This window comes from Ornithorhynchus anatinus, chromosome 13, assembly GCF_004115215.2.
Source record: "Ornithorhynchus anatinus isolate Pmale09 chromosome 13, mOrnAna1.pri.v4, whole genome shotgun sequence".
NCBI classification, from domain to species: domain Eukaryota; kingdom Metazoa; phylum Chordata; class Mammalia; order Monotremata; family Ornithorhynchidae; genus Ornithorhynchus; species Ornithorhynchus anatinus.
Window position 1 is genome coordinate 16,472,548 of NC_041740.1, and position 20,599 is coordinate 16,493,146.

At 44.1% G+C, this 20,599-nt stretch overlaps 2 protein-coding genes across 3 annotated transcripts in view; one reads left to right on the plus strand and one right to left on the minus strand.

Annotated features, from left to right (window-relative positions):
- Positions 1 to 20,599, minus strand: part of LOC100075248 (amyloid beta precursor protein binding family B member 1 interacting protein) — a 111,155-nt gene that overhangs the window by 68,114 nt on the left and 22,442 nt on the right. For both annotated transcript variants that reach the window (XM_007667753.4, XM_029077545.2), the window contains exon 3: positions 11,054 to 11,163. The gene's annotated coding sequence lies outside the window, so the exon portion shown is untranslated. The remainder of the gene's footprint in view (positions 1 to 11,053; positions 11,164 to 20,599) is intronic.
- Positions 15,679 to 20,177, plus strand: LOC114816021. Its single transcript, XM_029077544.2, has 3 exons — positions 15,679 to 16,266; positions 16,688 to 16,754; positions 17,496 to 20,177. Exons 1-3 carry the CDS (start codon positions 15,805 to 15,807, stop codon positions 19,022 to 19,024), a joined length of 2,058 nt encoding a protein of 685 aa, XP_028933377.1. The 5' UTR covers positions 15,679 to 15,804; the 3' UTR covers positions 19,025 to 20,177.

Sequence of the window (20,599 nt, forward strand, 5' to 3'; positions counted from 1 at the left end):
GGTGAGCTGCAGTAGTAGTTGTAGAACACCTTATGAAGTGTGTATTGTGTGTAAAGCAGTATATTAACCACTGGGAAAAAAGTATATGTATGAGATACAGATACTGTTTTGGTCTCCAAGGGGATCACAATCTAAAAGTAAGAAGGGGAGGGCGCTAGCAATAGATACTTAAGGATCAATAAAAACAAAGATTATAAGAGACAAGGACAATGATAGAAAGAAATATGACAAAAGCAATGGGGCACTGAGGGTATGGAACAGAGCTGTAGGTTCCTCAGGGCTCAGTCTGTAAGAAAAGTCACAGTCACACCCACGGTCTTCTCAATGTTTGAAAAGTTGAAAAGTTGAAAGACTGCTACTGGAGTCCTACATGGTCTGGAACAGAAGCTGATGAGAGTCTACAAGGTGGCAAGATCACCTGCTGCCTTGGAAGGCACTTTGGGCTTTACAGAATGAAAAAGAAATGCGGTTTGCACAGCTCAATTCCCTTAGAACCCGGAATCTACAAGGACAGCACCACAGGGAGCTGGCTGGAAACCCCAGGAAACTGGACCACTGCAACCAGAAATAATAAGCTCTAAAAAAGGCCCCTGTATTTGGAACTCGGACTATGAGAACGCTATAAAAATGGCTAAAGCTAAATATCATTTTTGCCATTCTAATTTTCTCCTTCAATAAAAATCACATTTCTTTCACCTAGAAAGAACCACTTGGATGGGGAACTTGCCTTTGAAACATATAAGCCATGTCTCCTTGGGGGAAACCAACTCTCATTTCAAAATACACCTTCTGAACTGAAAAATTTGTTAATGACATACTTCTGTCATCAAGTGATGAATCGTATTTGTTTACCGAGCCCTTACTGCCAAATATTGTACTAAGCACTTGGGTTCTCTTACTCTTCTAATTAAATCAAGAGGGCACTGAGAAGTAGTTCTTGCTGCTCTACTACTTTGCTTTTAGTTGGGAAGTGAAAAATTTTTTTTTGGCCCTTGCAGATATAGTTTTCTGTCTATGGGACTGGGTTTTCCTGTGAGCCTTCTGATGAGCATGAAAAGCTGCCTGACAGTTCGTATTTTTCTTCTAGCCTCCCCTTCCCTCTCTAAGAAAATATATTTGAATCATATTTCTTTGGTCTTACAACATGCATGCAATTATTTTTTTATACTCTAATCCAGAACAGCACTTCTCTGTGTACAGCTGCATGAGCCAAGCTGATTTAGTAGTCAGTCAGGCACTTGTATTTATTGAGAGCTTACTGAGTGCCGAGCACTGTACTAAGCACTTGGGAGAGTACAATGTAACAACTGCCAAATTCCCTCCCCACAATAAGCTTACAGTCTAGAGGAGGAGACCAACATTGATATAAATAAAATTACAGGTATGTACAAAAGTGTTGTGGGGCTGGGCGGAGGGGATGGATAAAGGGAGCAAGTCAGGGCGACACAGAAGGGACTGGGAGAAGACGAAAGGAGGGCTTAGTTAGGGAAGGCTTCTTGGAGAGATGTGCCTTCAGTAAGGCTTTGAATGTAGGGAGAGTAATTGTCTGTCAGATAAGAAGAGGGAGGGTGGTTTCAGGCCAGAAGCAGGATGTGAGCAAGAGGTAGTCAGAGAGAGATAAGATTGAGATGCGGTGAGAAGGTTGGCATTAGCGGAGGGAAGTGAGCGGGCTAGGTTGTAATTAGAGAGTAGCCAGGTGAGGTAGGAGGGGGCAAAGTGATTAAGTGCTTTACAGCCCACTGTAAGGAGTTTCTGATTGATGCAGCGGTGGACGAACCACCACTGGAGGTTCTTGAGGAGTGGGGAAACATGGCCTGAATGTTTTTGTAGAAAAATGATCCAGAGAGCAGTGTCGACTGGAGTGGGGAGAGACAGGAGGTAGGGAGATAAGTAAGGAAGCTGATAGAGTAACCGAGGCGGGTAAGGAGAAGTGTTTGGACTACTGTGGTAGCAGTTTGGATGAAGGCAACCTTAGAACATAAACCTTAAACTCTAACAGTAACAGGGCTAATTTTTTCACATCTGAGAAACGTGCCCACGACCAAAACAAAACTAAGCAACAATATGGGAAACAAAAATGGAAAACAAACTAGCCCAAAAAACAATTAAGTGTGGTCCATTAAACATATGATAATTAGCAACTGGGATCCTGGACAGAGCTCTGGGGTACAATTAATGAAAGGGGCTATGAGGGGGATTTTTCCTTGTGAAGATGCGGGACACAAGAGGAATGTTCCTCTAGAGTAGGCCTTTCTGAAAACACTCTTGTCTGGTACAAACTTAGCCTCTTCCCAAACTCAGCAGCTATCCATATGGTAGCCAAAGAAACCACAAAACAACATTTATCAAATCTATTTTTAGCACTTACCTCTATGTGTATATTCAATTATATATTCAGCTATCTCATCTTGACATTTAGATTACTACCTGTTATAGCACTGTTCTTCCTGCTTCCACTTATTGTAAATAATTCATATCTTTATGAATCCCCTGCTAGATTATAAACTCCTTGAGGGCAGGGACTACAAACTTTGCTCCAGGTGAACTTCTCAGAACTCTTCAGTAGAGTGTTCTGCACTCAGCAGGCATCCAATAATTGCCACTGATTTACTGATTAAAATACACAGTTTATGCAACTTCTAATTATTAGATACCTGACCTTTTATTATGTATTTTGATATGTGCCTCATTTGTGAACTCCTCTAAGTTTGGGATTGGGTCTACCAACTCTACTGAATTATACTCTTCCAAATGCTTTACAGGACTCTACACATAGTAAGTGCTCAATATATACCACTAATTAAAAGGAATATATTTCATTTTAATTCCTTGTGACTTTGAAACGTTACTTGATTCCCATTCTTTGTGCAATTTAGTAAGACAGTAAATTGGAGTTCTAATGATTTAATTTTGTTGATAGAAGCCTTGACCTGAATTCCAGTTAAACCCTTTTCTATAGGACTCAAACTTAGAGAACAAATTAAAAATTCTATCTGCATAAAGAATACAGCCCAAATCAAAAACCCCTGTGTTTACAGAAGCCCTTGGCCCCAGATGTTTAAAAAGCACAGGTCATGACAAACAGAGAGGAAGGAATCTAAGCAAGTTCCCATATTATTTAAGAAAGCTATTAGAAAGAGCGTTAACTCCACCAAAGAGATTTTGATACACTAGCTTTAACTTTTTGGCAAAGCACAGTCTGAAGGGAAACTGATGTCATAGAAAAATGATATGGAAGCTTAACTTAGTCAAAAGTTATTTTTACTCTAGAAATAACTTTCCTAGCTGGTATTATTTTTACTTGTAGCAGCCAAAACATACACTTTCCACCAGAGAAACCCAATGGGATTTAAGTCAATCAGCATTTAGCGATTGATAGATTTTTGCCACAACTGTAAGATTTAGATTGATAAGATGAAATAAAAATTCAGGAAAATGTATTATGATTTTTTCCCCTCAACGTTTAGAATGCCAAAATAGGATTTGGGATCTTTAATAATGTGCAGAGAGACATGCTTTAAAGACCAGCTCTAAACATTTCACAGCTGGGAGCAAGAACAAACAAAAATTGTTTGCTGTGGGCAGTTGGGAGACCATTTGAATCTGGAATCTTATTCAATGAAAGAATTTGAATTTTTGTTTGGATTTCATTAGTAGTAAATGGAGAAGCTAATTTCTCTTTAGCCTCTGCAACATAAGAGGGAAAATAATTTTGAAAGAAATTTCATTCTTCTCAGAGACTTGAATCCATACTGACAGTCTTGCAAAAAGTTATAGAATTGATTTCCTGCAAAATGACTTATGACAATTTGGGTTCTGCATATATTAATGTTCATTAGTGTCTATTCTCCTTTTCCTTATATTATGGAAATCAGCTCTGCTGCTTCCAGGTTCTTGTTTTTTGGGTTTTTTTCATTTTTAGGTGTAATAGTATTTTTAATTTGGAAGGATAGGGAAAATACTTTATAGTCTTAAAAGTGTTATCATATTCTATCACCTAAAATATTGATAAAGCCTGAAAGTTTTTGTTTCCTGGCATATTATATACACATTTCTGATTCAGTGTTAAATAAAGAAGAGAAAAACCTAATTATTTTGCATTTACCATATATTCAAGGGGAAGTTTTGGGAGCTGGGTACAGATGTCATTTAGAGGACATATCATTATAGATGTTTTTGTCAGGACTCAAGCCAAGTTTGTTAAAAAGATTTAATTTGGAGCTACAACATTAATCAACTGGGTAACATGTTACGACAGAATTCCTTTTGTGCCTTGGTGGTCTTTTGGTATATAGAAAGTGTCCCAGAATATTTGTCATCTAGCCCCAGTCTGGTTAAGAGGTGAGGATAAAGATGGATGAGGAGAGTTCCCTGAGACTGAAGCTGGGGTACTCCGGGCAGCTTTTGGTGGAGGCAGGGATTGGGTGGTCTTTAGGAACGCCCCTTCTCCACTCATCTTTTTCCCACTAGGGGCTTGTTTGTTTTCCTGCTATAATCTTCGCTATTCACTGAGCACCTGCCGTGAGTTTTTCACGATATCGTATTTTTGATTCTTCAGTTACGGGTTTTGCTTACACGAGGTTACCTGTCTCCGCTCTAAATCCAGGTATTTGCTAGTGAAAAAGCAGAATGAAGACAGGATGGAAAACAAATAAGGCAGATGAAATGTTTCTCGGTATCTTTAAAGGACCAGAGAGTTGCGTTTCTCCTTTCATGTTCCCAACATTTCTTAAACACTACTTGCTGAGGTTATGATAGTGCCTCTCTTCCAAATGCCCCTTTTGAAACTCATGAGGTGTTCCACTATTACTTCTTGTATTTGTTACTTCATGACAGTTTAGGGCTGGGTTTCTGCATGGTTAAATATTTGCACCCATATTAATTGTGCATATTAAAGTACTGAACTATCTAAGTACACCCCTTTGGCAAACCCAGTGGAATACCAGTCCCCCCGAGGTAAGATAAAGTATACTGCAGTGCCCATTGTTTGCTCTGCTGAACGTGGACATCGTTAGTCATAAATGTATTTGCAGGTGCAAATCTGAAATCAAAAAAAGAGAAATGAAATCTTGGGTGGAAAATTGGACTCTACGGTCAAGAACATTAACACTTAAGAAGCAGCCAGGAACAATTATGAAAGGGGAGGAAATGATTTTTAAAAAAAGGAATAGAGAACAAACGAGGAAAACATACGAACCAGCTGGTGAGTGAATCAATGGCACAGTCTTACTCCAAACCCTCTATTGTTTTTTTATTAACTCATTAAAATAACAATCACCAGAACCCAAAAGGCACCGCAGAAAGGTAAAACATTAGAGGCTGGTATCCCAGACCACTGGGTTTTCAGACTTCGTTTTACATCAAAGTCTTTGTCCCTGCCAGGACCCAATTGAGAATGGGGGAAAAGAAATCTATTCCCAGCCCTGGCCTCCAGAAATCCTCTAGAACCAGGTTTGTTGGAGTCCAGATGAGTTACTTCCAGGGACTTCCAGGTGATACAAAAAGAAAATCTCTCTTCACTAGAATTTTAAGGGCAGAGCGCCATTCTTTCTGTTTTTACTAGGTTAAAATTCAGTCCATCAGTGAATACGAAGGACTGAGGGTTGTGAGCTAATTACTGTGGTAGAGTGTTGTGCCATCAGGAAAAAATGTATAGTGAGCAACCACTGGCCATGTCTGCATGGGACCAGTTCAAAATTTGGGGCTAAACATTTAGTAAAAAAGATCAATCTTTGGTCTGAATCAAGATGGGGCAGTCTATTTAACAGGGAAACTGCATGTTTCTGTAACACAAGTCCTTAGTTCTACCTCTTATTCCACCTTGGGAATCCTGACATCAGTGCTTCCACTTGAATGTAAAGGGGTACTTCAAGCTTTTCTACCCCAAATTTCCATCCACCTATACCAGCCCTCCTCATCCAAAAGGGAAGCTTAGAATCAGATGAAGACTGACTCTAGATAGAGAACACCTCTAAAGAGAAGCAACTCTGATGAGTTGGAAATTGTCTCCAATCACAGACCTTGTTTGGCCAAAAACCTCTTTTTTGTGAGCATTATCTTTGATACTGGTGAAAGGGAGGCTGGGGGTGAGATGGGGTAATTCAGAATTGCCATCCTTCCAGGCAGCACTTACCAATCAAGGGAACTCCTCGTCCAATCAAGAGGAACATACAACAAAGGTAAGTCAAAAAACATCTTCCTGAACTAGTTCAACCTATTCCTAAGCCTAATCGTGCTGCATTGTAATGAAATGTGTTAATACAAAATTTCCCCACTGTTAGCTAATTAGTCAACTATTGTTAGTGACCTGTAAGATCCAAATGGACTATGTAAAACTTTTTCAACCCGCCATTAATTGGACTTGGGGTACAGGTGATTGAGCGCATGGGGCATTTCAAAAGAAAGATATGGTCCCTGATCCCTGAGCTTAAAAGCTGATGGAGGAGATCACAGAAACACAAATACACAAATGTAAAAAGGAACACTGAACATGTGACAGAAGCATATAAACATAGGAGGTACAGCAGAACACAAACGAAAGAACATAATTATAATTGACAGGGATCATGTAGTGCTGAGGAGTCACTAAAGAGGTTGTAGTGCCTGGGACCAGATGGGGTTAATCAGGAGTTCCAGACATCTTTGCATATTATCTAGAAGATCCATGGTCCAGCACAATTTCTTACCTTCCTACAAAACCTTGAACCAACCTGATCCCATCCTCTCCTACTTAGTCGATCGTATTTATTGAGCACTTACTGTGCGCACAGCCCTATACTAAGCACTTGGGAGAGTACAATACAACAGAGTTGGTAGATACATTCCCTGTCCACAACGAACTTAAGAGTCTAGAAACCTACTAATTTTCTGATCACTAGGCTAAAACAACCCAAGATGACAGCTGAAGGTAACAATTTTCAGGCGCTCTGAGGATACAGAAAGCCAAAGAAAACACGCTAACAAAGCATTACATTTAAAAACAATGTAGTTCACGGGAAGACATTCTTTCCTGCTGTACTCCAGCTTGTGCTCAGCACAAATCATAAAACTATGTATTATCATGGCTCTTCAATCTCTTAGTCATTGTTCAAGCCTTTCCCCCTGCCTAATATATTTTCCTCCATCAATTTCACCAAGTCATATCTGTCCTCTTTCAAAGTCTTTCTAAAAAGCCACCTTCTCCAGAAGTCCCTAATTATCCCTTCAGCTTCACGGTTACACTGCCACAAGAACTTAGTACAGCGTTCTGCATACCGTAGGCACCCAAAAAACACCATCGGTTGATCATCCACTTGAATGCTTAAAAGTATACGCACTTGTTCATTTGCAATATTTATTTACAAGCAGCTCTGAAAACAGTTTCTTAAGTTGAAATGTACGTCAGCGCTGACTTCCTCATGGGAGCAACATTAAGAATGAGGGATTGATTCCCGAACAGAGGCCAGAGATCCAAATCCTAGTGACATTCCTCAAAAGGGTGGACTCAATCAATTGTAGATGAGTGATACAGCTACATTAATGTACTTATATTGCTTAGTAGTAACAGTACTTATTAAGCACTTACTGGATGCAAAGCACTGTGCTAAACACCGGGAGAGAGAACTCAGGTGGGAATTAGAAATGGTCTCTGCCACTCAAAAGGGCTCACAAGTCTGAGTATAAAAGGGAGCGAGGGGACTGGCAACAGATGCATATGGAAAAATGAAGCAATAAAAACATTTAGATTGTGAGCTCCCGCCTCCCCACCACAACCCCGAAGGACAGGGACCAGGTCTAATTCCCACCTGTGTATTCTCCCCCAGCGCTTGGCACAGAGTAGGCACTGAATACTATTACTAAAAGAAACATGATGAGGACAGATATACATAAAGTAAAAAACAGAACCAAACCCCCTCTCCAAAGCAATGGGGGCTCTGTGGCTCAATGTCCGACACCCGCAACTGCAGCCACGGTGACCACCACCAGCTACGGCTGATCAAACCTCTAGAACAGAGACGTTCCCAGGCAGGTCAGTTGATTTTGAACTTCATCTGAATAAGAATATTAAGAATTGTGGTATCTGTTAAGCGCTTACTATATGCCAAGCACTGTACTAAGCGCTTGGGTGGATACAAGAAAATCGGGTTATCCCATGTCTTCATCCCCATTTTACAGATGAGGTCACTGAGGCACAGTGCATTGAAGTGACTTGCCCAAGATCACACAGCAGACAAGTGGCGAAGCCAGGATTAGAACCCACATCCTCTGACTCCCAAGCCTGTGCTCTTTCCACTAAGTTCATGCTGCTTCTCAGCAAAATGGATGCACCACCCATCCTTAAGACACTACCTGGCTGTCAGGTAATCCTCTCGCCCACCTTCTTAACCTTTCTTCTTCCCTTCCCCATCACTTTGGCTTTTAAAATGAGTCCTCGATTTTTTAAAGGTATTTGTTAAGCTTGTACTTTGTGCCAGGCACTGTATTAAGCACTGGGGTAGATACAAGCTAATCAAGATGGACATAGTCCACGGCCCACCTGGGGTTCACCCCATTTTACAGATGAAGCAACTGAGGAACAGAGAAGTTAAGTGACAGAAGAAGAGTGGCAGAGCCGGGATTAGAAGCCCTTCTGACTCCCAGATCCGTGCTCTATCCACTAGGCAACACTGCTTCCCATTTCCCCATGACTCCAATGCACCCTTCCATACTGTCGGTGCCCCCAGAAACTAATTAATAATAATAATGTTGGTATCTGTTAAGCGCTTACTATGTGCAGAGCACTGTTCTAAGTGCTGGGGTAGACACAGGGGAATCAGGTTGTCTCACGTGGGGCTCACAGTCTTAATCCTCATTTTACAGATGAGGTAACTGAGGCACGGAGAAGTTAAGTGACTTGCCCAAAGTCACACAGCTGACAAGTGGCCAAGGCAGGATTCGAACCCATGACCTCTGACTCCAAAGCCTGTGCTTTTTCCACTGAGCCACGAATACTGTAAGTGGGGAGGGACTAGCACTGTAAAGTCAAAGCAGATGTGTTATAAAGCAGAAGCAAGATTTAGATTTAGAAACATAAATGCCATTTACCTTGACTCAAAAATGTTTGGGGGACTGCCTATACTAGTTTTTATAATTAAATTTATATTTAAATCTATTCTCTCTAGTCTCTCATTCTTTTTCTATTGCATATTTGGCAGTTTGTACATTTCTCTCTCCCATTAAGCAGCGTGGGTCAGTGGAAAGAGTCTGGGTTTGGGAATCAGAGGTCATGGGTTCTAATCCCTGCTCCGCCTCGTCTGCTGTGTGACTTTGGGCAAGTCACTTCACTTCTCTGTGCCTCAGCTACCTCATCTGTAAAATGGGGAGTAAGACTGTGAGCTCCATGTGGGACAACCTGATCACCTTGCATCATCCCCCAGTGCTTAGAACAGTGCTTTGCACATAGTAAGCACTTTACAAATACCAGCATTATTATTATTATTATTAATGCACAAGCTCTTCCAGGATGGGGATTATGGCTTGTATTTCCCCGAAGCAACAAGCCCAAGACCCTGCTTAGAGTAGGCACTCAGTAAAGGCTAGGGATGTTGCTGACAGTGGGCAAGAAAATTTACAAGAGAAGGCATGAGATGCAGTAAGAGAAAGTACAGGAAGCCAAAGTCAGGCAAGCAGGGAACTAATGAGAGAAGAATGTAGCTTAGTCTATTAAAATTGGACACAGAAATGGGACTTTGCATGGTTACATCGATACCAGTATATCTAAGGCTCCTAAACTGGGTTGACAGCTGGTGCTGGGAATGAATAGGGCACTAGGCTGAAAAGCACATCAGTCCGGCGATATTTCATCGAGCGGCCAGTGGGAGGAGCCCAGTGCCCGTGCCTTTGTAACTATTTCCAGATATTAATAACATGTCTCACTGCACTGCAAATTCACCTCATTTAACTCATTAGCATGCCCCGGTTTTAGTATTTCTTGGACTTATTTCTCCGATCCTGCAATGCTGTAAAACCATGTGGTTCTATAACACTGAGCTTTTTAAACACTGGTAACGTGCCTGACACATTAGAACACACACTCCCATATTTTAAGATACAGGACCAGAGGATGCCCAGGAAGCGGGGTAGGAAATTGAGGCAGGAAAAGTGGCACATCCAGTTCTCCCAAAATGCAGGAATGTATTCTCAAAAAACCCTCTATTAAAGAGCACTCATACTGCAGTAATCAACATGTTTGACACTGCACATGTCAATAGTCATTTCTTCTGCGTACAAGTCAATAGTCATTTCTTCTGGCACCAAAGTATTCTCATTCCAAACAGGCTTGGGCTGTTGGGCAAATGTTCCCTAATTCCCTATTAGCATTCAAACCAAAATGTATAGTGAAAACATGCATTCTCTGTGTATTAGGGTTCAAGGGGCTGGAAATGAGAAGTGTGCCTAGTGGATACAATGTGGGCCTGGGAGACAAAAGGACCTGGGTTCTAATCCTGGCTTTGCTGCTTGTCTGCTGTGTGACCATGAGCAAATCACTTAACTTCTCTGTGTCTCAGTTACCTCATCTTTAAAATGGGGATTAAGACTGTGAGCCCCATGTGAGACATGGACTACGTCCACCCTGATTACCTTGTATCTACCCTTGCGCTTAGTACAGAACCTGGGACATAGTAAGCACTCAACAAATACCATAGAAAATGTATTTTGGTCATAACTCTCATCCAGGTGAAAAAAGATAAATTTTGCCTATCATGCAAATCCAAATTATCTGTATTGGGTGGTCTTGGGATGATTGAGTTCTGTGTGTGTCAGGGGGAGAGGGGGGTTTCAAGAAGAGCAACAGAAGGATGCTGCAGTTGACCCTCCATATAACTCTATGGGATGACCCCACACGTCATCCGGCCAAGTCTTTTCAGTTCTTTTTCTTGACTAGCGCTGCTCTGGTCACATCTGCCGCTGTCCCTTCCCTGTTGTATAAACCCCTCACAGGGCTTGCCCCCACCCTTCAGAGGGCCCCAAAGCAATGGGTAAGGGGACCAGGGTGGTGTAGGTGATGAAAAAATCCATCAATATAAAGGCTTACCTGGCTTCAGGTGGGGCAGTCACATGGAATTATGTACTTCGTGGAAAGATGCCAGACTGTCCTAGAACTAGGGCTCAGTTCTCCTGCCCTCTCTTTTCCTCAGGCTAGCCCTAGGATGCAATCAAAGATGAAAGCAGAGGAATGAAAAGGTATGTCGAGCGACAAGGGGAGGGGGGAGAGGGAGGGCTACCACTTAATTCCCCCAACAACATTTCCAAATTCGACCCTGGCAGAGATGTAGACTAGAGAAAAAATACATGAGGCTGGGAGCCAGAGGACCTGGACTCTACAACTGTTGTGTGAACAAAATGAGATCAGTAATGAGTAAGTGCTCTGGAAAAATAAAGGTGTCATACAAATCCAAAGAATTCAAATGGAAAGATTTCATAAATTTTAGTTGATCTGAAAAGTTTCAAAGGCCAGTCCAGGTACCTTGTGGTTGGGGCAGTGCCACAGTTAGGACAGTTAGGAGAAGCAGCATGGCTGAGTGGAAAGAGCACGGGCTTTGGAGTCAGAGATCATGGGTTCGAATTTTGGAGTCAGAGATCATGGGTTCGAATCCCAGCTCTGCCACTTGTCAGCTGTGTGACTGTGGGCAAGTCACTTAACTTCTCTGTGCCTCAGTTACCTCATCTGTAAAATGGGGATTAAGACTGTGAGCCCCACGAGGGACAACCTGATTCCCCTGTGTCTACCCCAGCGCTTAGAACAGTGCTCTGCACATAGTAAGCGCTTAACAAATACCAACATTATTATTATTATTACATTTGACGGCTCAGCACCCATAAGGAAAATCTGGGGTGTCTTTCAGGTGTAGGAAAAACAGTTGCAATCTGCTTTTACTGCTGAACCACATTACTGGTGCTGGAACTTCGGCTTCCAGGTGCCATCTACTGAGTAATAATAATAAATACATTTGTTAAGCGCTTACTATGTTCCTCTTCTAAACGCTGGGGTGGATACAAGTTCATCAGGTTGGACACAGTCCCTGTCCCACCTAGGGCTCACGGTCTTAATCCCCGTTTCACAGCTGAGGGAAGTGAGTTATAGAGAAGTGAAGTGACTTGTCCAAGGTCACAGAGCAGACAAGTGGCAGGGCCGGGATGAGAACCTAGGTCTTCTGACTCCCAGGCCGGGCTCTATCCACTAGGTCACCGTGCTTCTCTTGGTCTCGGGGGTCTGGCTTTGGACAAACTCCCACTCGGGGCCCAGTCCCGGGCCTGTGCTGTTGTTTGAGTGCGGGTTGTGGGTTCGCAGCTCACTCCGCAATAACCATTTTAAAAGAGTGACGGAAAGGGAGGCCCCTCCGAAGGCGGGGGGCGGGAGGGGGGGCTTGGGGAGGACAGGGTTAAAGGGAGGCGCTTGGGAAATCCGATGCTAATGAAGGCTGAGGAATGTTTTCCCCCCTGGCACGTTCCCGGGCGAGTCCTTTCCAGGAGTTGAGTCCCCGCGGCCTCGGGACAGGGGATCGCTGCTCCGTCCCCGCGGCGGCGGCTGCTCGGCCGCACACCGGCCCCGACCCCCAGGAGGAGAAGGAATTAGGAGAAGGACGACGATCCTCTCCGGCCGTCGCCGCGGCACTTTTCCTCGGGTAAAACCCAACGCGTCGAGCAGGGCATGCTCCAGCGCCAAGCCCCGGGTCCCCGGGGCCGGGGTCCACGTTGATCCATGCCTTCATTCAGTGGCATTTTTTGAATTGCGGGACCAGGGGCGGCCGGTGCGGGGAGGCAGGCGGGGGGCCCGCGGGTCTCACAGCCCGCTGTCTCCGTCTCTTGCAGGTGGCGGCGATGGCCGACGGGCGGCGGGGCCGGGCCGGGGCCGGCTTCGGCTACCTGGGCCACTGCTTGATGATGCTGATGCTGCTACTGCTGGGAGGAGGAGTGGGAGAAAGAGGAGGAGGAGGAGGAGGAGGAGGAGGAGGAGGAGGAGGAGGAGGAGGAGGAGGAGGAGGAGGAGGAGGAGGAGGAGGAGGAGAGGCCGAGGTCCGTCCCGGCCCGGCCCCCGCAGCGCACAACCCCTCCGCTAGGGGCGCCAGCGGCCCGCGGCCCTGCAGGCCCCCGGCCCGGGCGGCGCGGCCCAAGCCCCGGCCCTGCCCCTGCGCGCCCCAGCGCCCCCTGCCGGACGGCGCTCCCCGCCTCCTCGCCCAGGGCCCCCCGGGCCCGGCGCCCCCGGCCTCCCCGGCCTCCGACCTGGGGGGCGCGGGGCTGGGGCTCCAGCTCACCTGCGACATCCAGCCAGGTGGGTTGGGGGGGTCGGCGGGGGGAGGGCGAGGCCCCTCCACTCTCCCTGTGGTTGTGGAGGAGGGGGCACCACCCCACCTGTGGCCCGGATTCCGGCCCCCATCTCCTCCTCCCTTGGGCACGGTGATGCCTGCGTCACCCAGGGCGGGCCCTTCCAGGTGCAGGGAATAGCCAGCAGCCCCTCGCAATGAGCCGAACCCGGGGAAATACCCCTGAAAGGGCCGAGGGGACCAGATGGTTTGCAAGCATTGCAGGGTCGATTCCATCACCCCTGAGTTCCAAAACACGACAGGGCCAGACTCGGATAAACTCTTCAAATATGAGGAAAAGGAAAAGAGAAGGGTTTTCCTTCTTCCGTTTCGACCCTGCCAAGCCCTCTGCCTTCTTTTCATTTCATTCTGTTCCACTCTGTTCGGTTTTTTTTTTTTTGAAAAGGCTTCATCTGTAACCTAATAACCACTCTACATCACCTCCACCTAGTCTTTCCGTCTTTCTTCCGTTATTCGTGTTTGTTTACCTTTGTCTGGTGCCATTTGCTTTTCTGAAAAGCGAGGGATTTCAGCAGACCCATGAGCCTTGATTCCTTTTGGGTTAATTATGCACAACCCTTCCGCTCCAGTTTTTTAACCATGTAACCTATCTATCCCAAGTGCCCAGATCTCCAGATTTCACATGACCATTAGGCTTTCCCTGGTCCCTAGGAAACAAGCACTCTGAGTGGCCTGTTGAAATCTCACTTTTCAGAACAAGACCCTGAGGTATAGAGGGAGATGGTTTTGTTCACCATCACCCATTCAGGCCTCTTGGATCTGATTTGGAATTAATCCAATCATGTTATGACGGTAGGATATCAAAGCAGGCTAGGAAGCTCACTTAGAAGCGATAATAGGGGCCATTGGTTAAATGCACGCTAGAACTTGGCTCTCTGTAAGTTCCTCCACTAGACTAAAATCTTCTTAAGGGCAAGGATCAGGTCTACCAACTCTATCATATTGTACTGTCCCAGGCACCGAGTACAGTGCTCTGTGCAGAGTAAGTACTCAATAAATCCCACTGATCTACTGAAGTGTCCCTTGACTTCTGGTGACCAACTCAGGGATCAGACATGAGATAAATTCGGTACTAAAACATGACTTTTCCTAAACAGGGACTCTGCAGAACACAACCCGGGGGTTGCAAAATTATTGGTTGTATTCTCTTTCCCTCCCCAACCCCCCCAATAAGAAGCAGAGACTATAATAGCATGAAAACAGGGAAGCACAATTGTGTTTCTAGGCTCATTTAGTTCTTGACTGGCCTGCTGCAATTACCGATAGAGTGCAATTTATTAACCCTTACATGACAAAGGGGGTGGAATCAACAGGTGGATACTGCTGGTTTTGAATCTGAGCTCCAAACTAAGAGTGGGAAGGTGTTTTAAACCCAGAATCTTTCCATTTTCTACATTTATTAAATAACGTTTTATTCTACACTCTCTATTATATTAATGTCTCTCTCCCGCTCTACACTGTAAGCTCCTCATGGGCACGGAATGTTTCTACCAACTCTTTTGTATTGTACTATTCCAAACACTTAGTACAGTGCTCTGCACACCAGAAGGTGCTCAATAAATACCACTGATTGATTTTAGTACACCTCAGAATTGTTATGCTGATCTCTGTAGGTCTTTCATTAGGTTATAGAGAGCAAATGAAATCAGATTTAAATGATTCTGAATAGACTATAATAGCAATTCACTTGTAACATTTTTTTCCCATCTTAAGAAATCTTGCATATCCAAACCCAGACTAAAATCCATAATGCAATTACCTTTGGCATTCAATCAATGCATATACTGTAGGCAACCTTTAGATTCAGGCTAAATGTTTCCTTTTCAAGAGCAGTGTTTGGGGGCTAATGGAAGACCAGTCATTGTCACAAAACCTCCACAGTTTCATTTTGTTTCTGCTTTGCCACTGATGACTGTGAGGTTAGGAAGAGATCACTTTTTCCAGATAATGAATGCACTGTGCTTCCAGCTGTGCTGGTCTGGAGGATTGAGTGTGTATTCAATAAGCACAGAATCTTTTGCTGTCAACAGCAACATGTGTGATTTCAAAGGCCATTATTTTGATTTACAACAGTTGTAGTGAATTAATAAAACCTTAAGTTTTTCCATTTTTGGACACAGGAATGCAAATGAAGTTACTCAACGGAATAGTCATCCTGGGGTATGGAAGATTTGTTGGCTTATTTGGGACTTTCTTCCCAAACTTCTGGGTCTCCAAAATGGGAAGATAAGCCATTAAAATATAGTCAGGGAAAAGAAAGAACTTGCCTGCATTTAATCTGATATTACTGTGAATATTTTTGAAGACAGCAGGATGTAGTCCAAATTGGAAGGTGAGTAGAGGGAATCTGCAAAGCAGAATAACATAGTTGTATTGTATTCCAGGAGAAAATGAAGTTCCAGCTGAAGATGCACTAGTTCTACAACTTCAACTTGCTAAAGGACAGGAAAAATTCATTGAGATGCTGAAAAGCCAACAGAAGGTAATTGCAGATTTGCAGCAGAAGCTTACCGAGCAGCAGAACACACTGATTAGCCAGCAACAAGAAATTCTGGAACAGCAGATGAAAATGTACACTCAAATGGATATGATAAAAGTTCAGTATGGCATGCTTTTTGACTCAGTGAAGCAGATGTCATTCCAGAGTTTGCAGGAAGACATTCAACAATATTTCCAAACTCATCTTCAAGGACTTCACAAGCAGGTCAGAAATCATCTCCAAACATCCTACTCGGTGCATAAAGTTGGATTTGATGCAAAAGAGACTGGTGTCGGGCAACCTTCACTGGACTGTGGCCCGTGTGAAAGTGATGAATTTTGCAATTTCCAAAAGACACCATCATGGTGTGAAAAATGCACTCTGTGCCCTGCTGGCTTTTTTCAAATGTCCGAATGTTCCGCAAATGCTGATCGGATTTGTCAGGTGAAATATTACAATTCTATACGTTAGAGTCTGTGATTTTTCATACTTTCGTGATGAATTGAAAAGCATTCCTCACATTCTTTGATGAAGCGAAAGAGAGTCGGTTAGAGATGGAAGTTGGATTAAGTTCATTTGTCTTAGAAAAAAAAACACTTGTGAAATACTTGTTCAAAATCATTTTTAAAGTCATAAGAAATTAACTATTTAAACCATACAAAAATAATTTCCCTAAATTATTAAGATCCATGGAATTTAAATGCATCCTCTTTTAAGATTTACAAATTTGCATAGCTCATCTCATGATGTCAAAATTCATAAAGATTGTTTCCTCAAAACAGGGTGATGAAAGTCAGCATTAAAAATAATTCACATTTCCACATGTATTTGGTAAGTGACGACGTGTGATGCATTTATTTGACAGGACAGAGATGAGTGCACTGAATCTCCCAATATTTGTGGTGAAAAGATAAAATGTCTGAATACTCCAGGTGAGTCAAAACCATTTTCTACATGTAGATGGAAGAACATCCCCTTTTGAGACACATACTGTGAAGGACCATCCCAGATAGGCCAAGACAATGTCGTGCAGAACGCTGGTATCCACCCAGTGGGCTTTGGGACCCTGTAGAGGATTTTAATTGGCTGCCATCTTTGGCAATCTGTGACTATGCACAGGTGTGTCTCTTGCTCAAGTGCTCTGTCATCCCTGCTCAGTGAATCACATGTGGTGGAATAAAAGAAAGTAAATGACAAACATTCTGAATTCTGGTTGGGAAGAGGGGTTGTGCCCACAGACTGGTGTTGAATGTCCCCAGGGAAAAATGATCAGGAAACACTGATTTGATTTCTGCACACCCACCACCCCCTCAAATCCTCCTTTGCCCAAATGGTCTCTTGGATAGACGTTTTTTTTCCAGGCAGTAAATGTAGGTTTTTGTTACTGAGCAGCTCTGGCAAAGGCTCCCATCACCCTCTCAGATCTGCAATTCTGCATGCAGATATTGGTAATGACACTTAACAAGAATATGGAATAGGCAGCCATGGCTGGGAAGCTAATTTCTTGTCTTTTTTATCACCCAAGTGCTTAGTACAAGTGTTCTACACGCAGTAAGCGCTCAATAACTACAACTGATTGACATTTTTCTAAGCCAAATTTTGAACCATAATCTTCTGAAGCTCAGCCCTTAGAGTACGTATGCCATTAAGATGGTGTTTTCTGTGCTGAACAGGGGGCTTCCGGTGCCTAGGAGTGGCTGAGAAGGATGCAGCGCTGGGACTGTGTGGTGAAGGGTATTTCTTCAATAAAGAAATGCAGGAATGCCAGGCCTGTACGGCGTGCGAGGAAGGAGCAGTGGCAATGCCCTGTGCTGCCATCAGCGACACCGTATGTGCAGCCCCCAGAGAAAGTCGACTCTCTGAAGCCTGGGCTGCAGACGTTGCCTTACCCCACACAGAGGCAGGTGACATCCCAGTCTACTCCGGCTTTAACCTCAAGATCGAAGGTGAACATCCAGGGGAAATAGGATCGGTTCAAGACACTCGCCTAGTCTTCAGGCAACACGGCCTGGTGTGGGCAGACCTCAATTTTGCTGTGAAACACAACTGCCGGAATTTTCTCCAGCTCTCCCTGAGGTTAAATAGTAGCGAGGAGGGGTACGAACTCGGCGGGGTTCGCATTGAGCAGCCAGAGGGCAAGTATATCCAGAGCACCACATTAAGCAGTTCAGCAGAGGTGGAACCCAGCCAGACCCTCTCGGTGACCCTGAAGAGCCCAAATCAGTTCTGTAACCGGAGTAAAGATTTGAATGTGTACAACCTCAGCACACCCCTCAGTATCTTCTGGTTGTCCCATGACACGGGGGCTGTGGCCATGAGCGCCCAGATGTCAACTGCAGTACACTACCAAACGAACCACCGCCCAACTCTTAAAATCGTCTCGGTGTCTGACCCATATATGATCAGCTTGTCTCACGACGGAAGAGGTATAAAGTTCACCGAGGCAGGAGTCATCAAGTTTGTTTTCCATCAAGCCCTGTACTCCATGGGCCACACGTGTGTCCGGGAAGGCTTTTCCTTGATTTCTTACATCACCCGTAACAGCACCAGCATTGAACTGGTGAACGTTTTCAAGTCTGGCGTCAATTACAGAGACACGACACTGTCATCCTCTGGGGCCACCAAAGTCCATGCCGGGGACCTGATAAGCTTTGAGATTCTGTCTCCAGCTCAGTGCAGTGTGCGCTACTTTGGAGACAACTCTGGTGTCAGTATGTTTAGCCTCATCTGGATCCCGTCAGCAGTCTCTACCGCTCTTTCGGCCACTGTTTCCGTTTCAGGGTTACCCACGGGAGCTGTCAGGAACAAAGTTTTGGACTTCAACCTCGTCACATCCAATGAGAACCAGATTCAGCTGGTTTCTTCCGGGCCAATGGCTCAGAAGTATTTCGTGTTTACTGAAAAGGGAATTGCCAGCATTGCTTTTAATCTAAAGTTGATCCACTCATGTAATGTAATCAAAATTACTTTGAATGAGCGGATCCGTGGTCAGTTGCAACCAGCAGTACTTGCTCAGCAAATTGGAGGTCAGATGCCAGAGGGAAGCCTATGGACCAGTGTGGGTCTCCGTTCTTCTTTCGAAGTCCACAATGGTACAACGATTTCTGTTTCCCTTGACTGTGTCCGTGGAAGGATCAATCAAATCGCTCATGAACACGGCACCAGCATATCCATTTTGTGGATCTCGTCTCAACTTTCTTAGCGAATGGTAAAAACTAGCCAGGTGGCTGGTCTCAACCACTGAATATCCAGGAGTCTACACATTGTTAATCAGCCCTGCCTTATATTATTCTTTCCACAAGTTAACTCTAAAACACCATGAGCTGGATTACCTATGCAAGCAGAAGACTCTGTAAGAAACCTACATTGTGAACGCTTGGATTGAAGTCAGAGAGCCTAGGGCTCAGGTCAGGTGCTAATTTTAAAAAGACATTCTTTTAAAAGCAGGTCTTTTTCTGTAAAAGTGGTTAGAGATAAAACAAAGTTCAACTGAAACCAATGGCCTTACCTGGTATTAACTCTAAGTTCATATACAATTGCCTCTGGCAACTGTTTGCCAGTTTCGTCCTATCAGACAAATCTATTGGAAAGACTTCCACGTTCACACACAAAGACGATGTGCCACAAATTAAAGTTAAATATAGAGTTTATATTTCAACCTATAATTTACAACATCCACTTCAAGGGAATGTTATTAATTTTACTCTTATTTATGCTGCCTCCTCTGACTTATTTATCTCTGTTGATCTTTTACTAGTCTTTCAATATTTAGATTCTATTTTTAACTCTTCAGAGCTTATTCTTTTAGGCATTTTTTATACCTAACTCCTTTCCGATTTCTCACAACATTTTTCTCCCCCTCCTTAAGCTTATTAGTGGAAACCTCTAGGAGACCTATTGTGTAGACTGTGGATATCTTCTTTCTGTTGGTTATCTCTGAGTTGATTGGATTGTTTCTAGCCACCAGTCAATTAGGAAGCAAAGTGATGGGGGAAAACAGAAATTAAACCAATAGTCTCAGTGATGAGTGAGTTGGGATATTAGCATGGTGACCAGGCTTTAATTGCTGAGATTCTTTTCTATACAGCTTGCAGGTGGTGAGATCACTGCCTTAGGATGGGATGAGTTGGGAAAATATGGGATTCTCTCATATCTGTAGGGAGAGCCAGACCATCATTCCCCTTTGCCTAGGGCTTCCCGATCAACAGTCTCCTAGTCGGCCCACCCAATGCTAACTCTCCAGAATGTAGCTAGCTCCTCGTCCTGCCCTATTCTGCCCTTCCCAGCCAAGAACCTCAGCTGGTGATCCAGACCTTATTGCTCACATCTTTAGCTGCTGCTAATAATGATAATAATGGCATGTGTTAAGCACTTACGGTTTGCCAGACACTGTTCTAAGGTGCTGGGATGGATACTGTTGGGAAGGATTGGATACGAATAGGTTGGATACAGTCCCTGTCCCACGTGGGGCTCACAGTCTCAATCTCCATTTTACAGTTGAGGGAACTGAGGCCCAGAGAGGTGAAGTGACTTGCCCAAGGTCATACAGCAGACAAGTGGTAGAGCTGGGATTAGAACACATGACCTTCTGACTCCCAGGCTCATGCTGTATCTGCTACGCCATGCTATTCCTAGTAGTACCCTAAGAAACGCCTTATCTAATGATGGCCACCCAAAAACACTGCTTGGATCCAAATTTAAATAAGTGCTTCCAACTAATCTTAAAAATGGACCGAGGCTAAGCCTGAAGAAGGCTGCCACATGTATCCTCTCATTA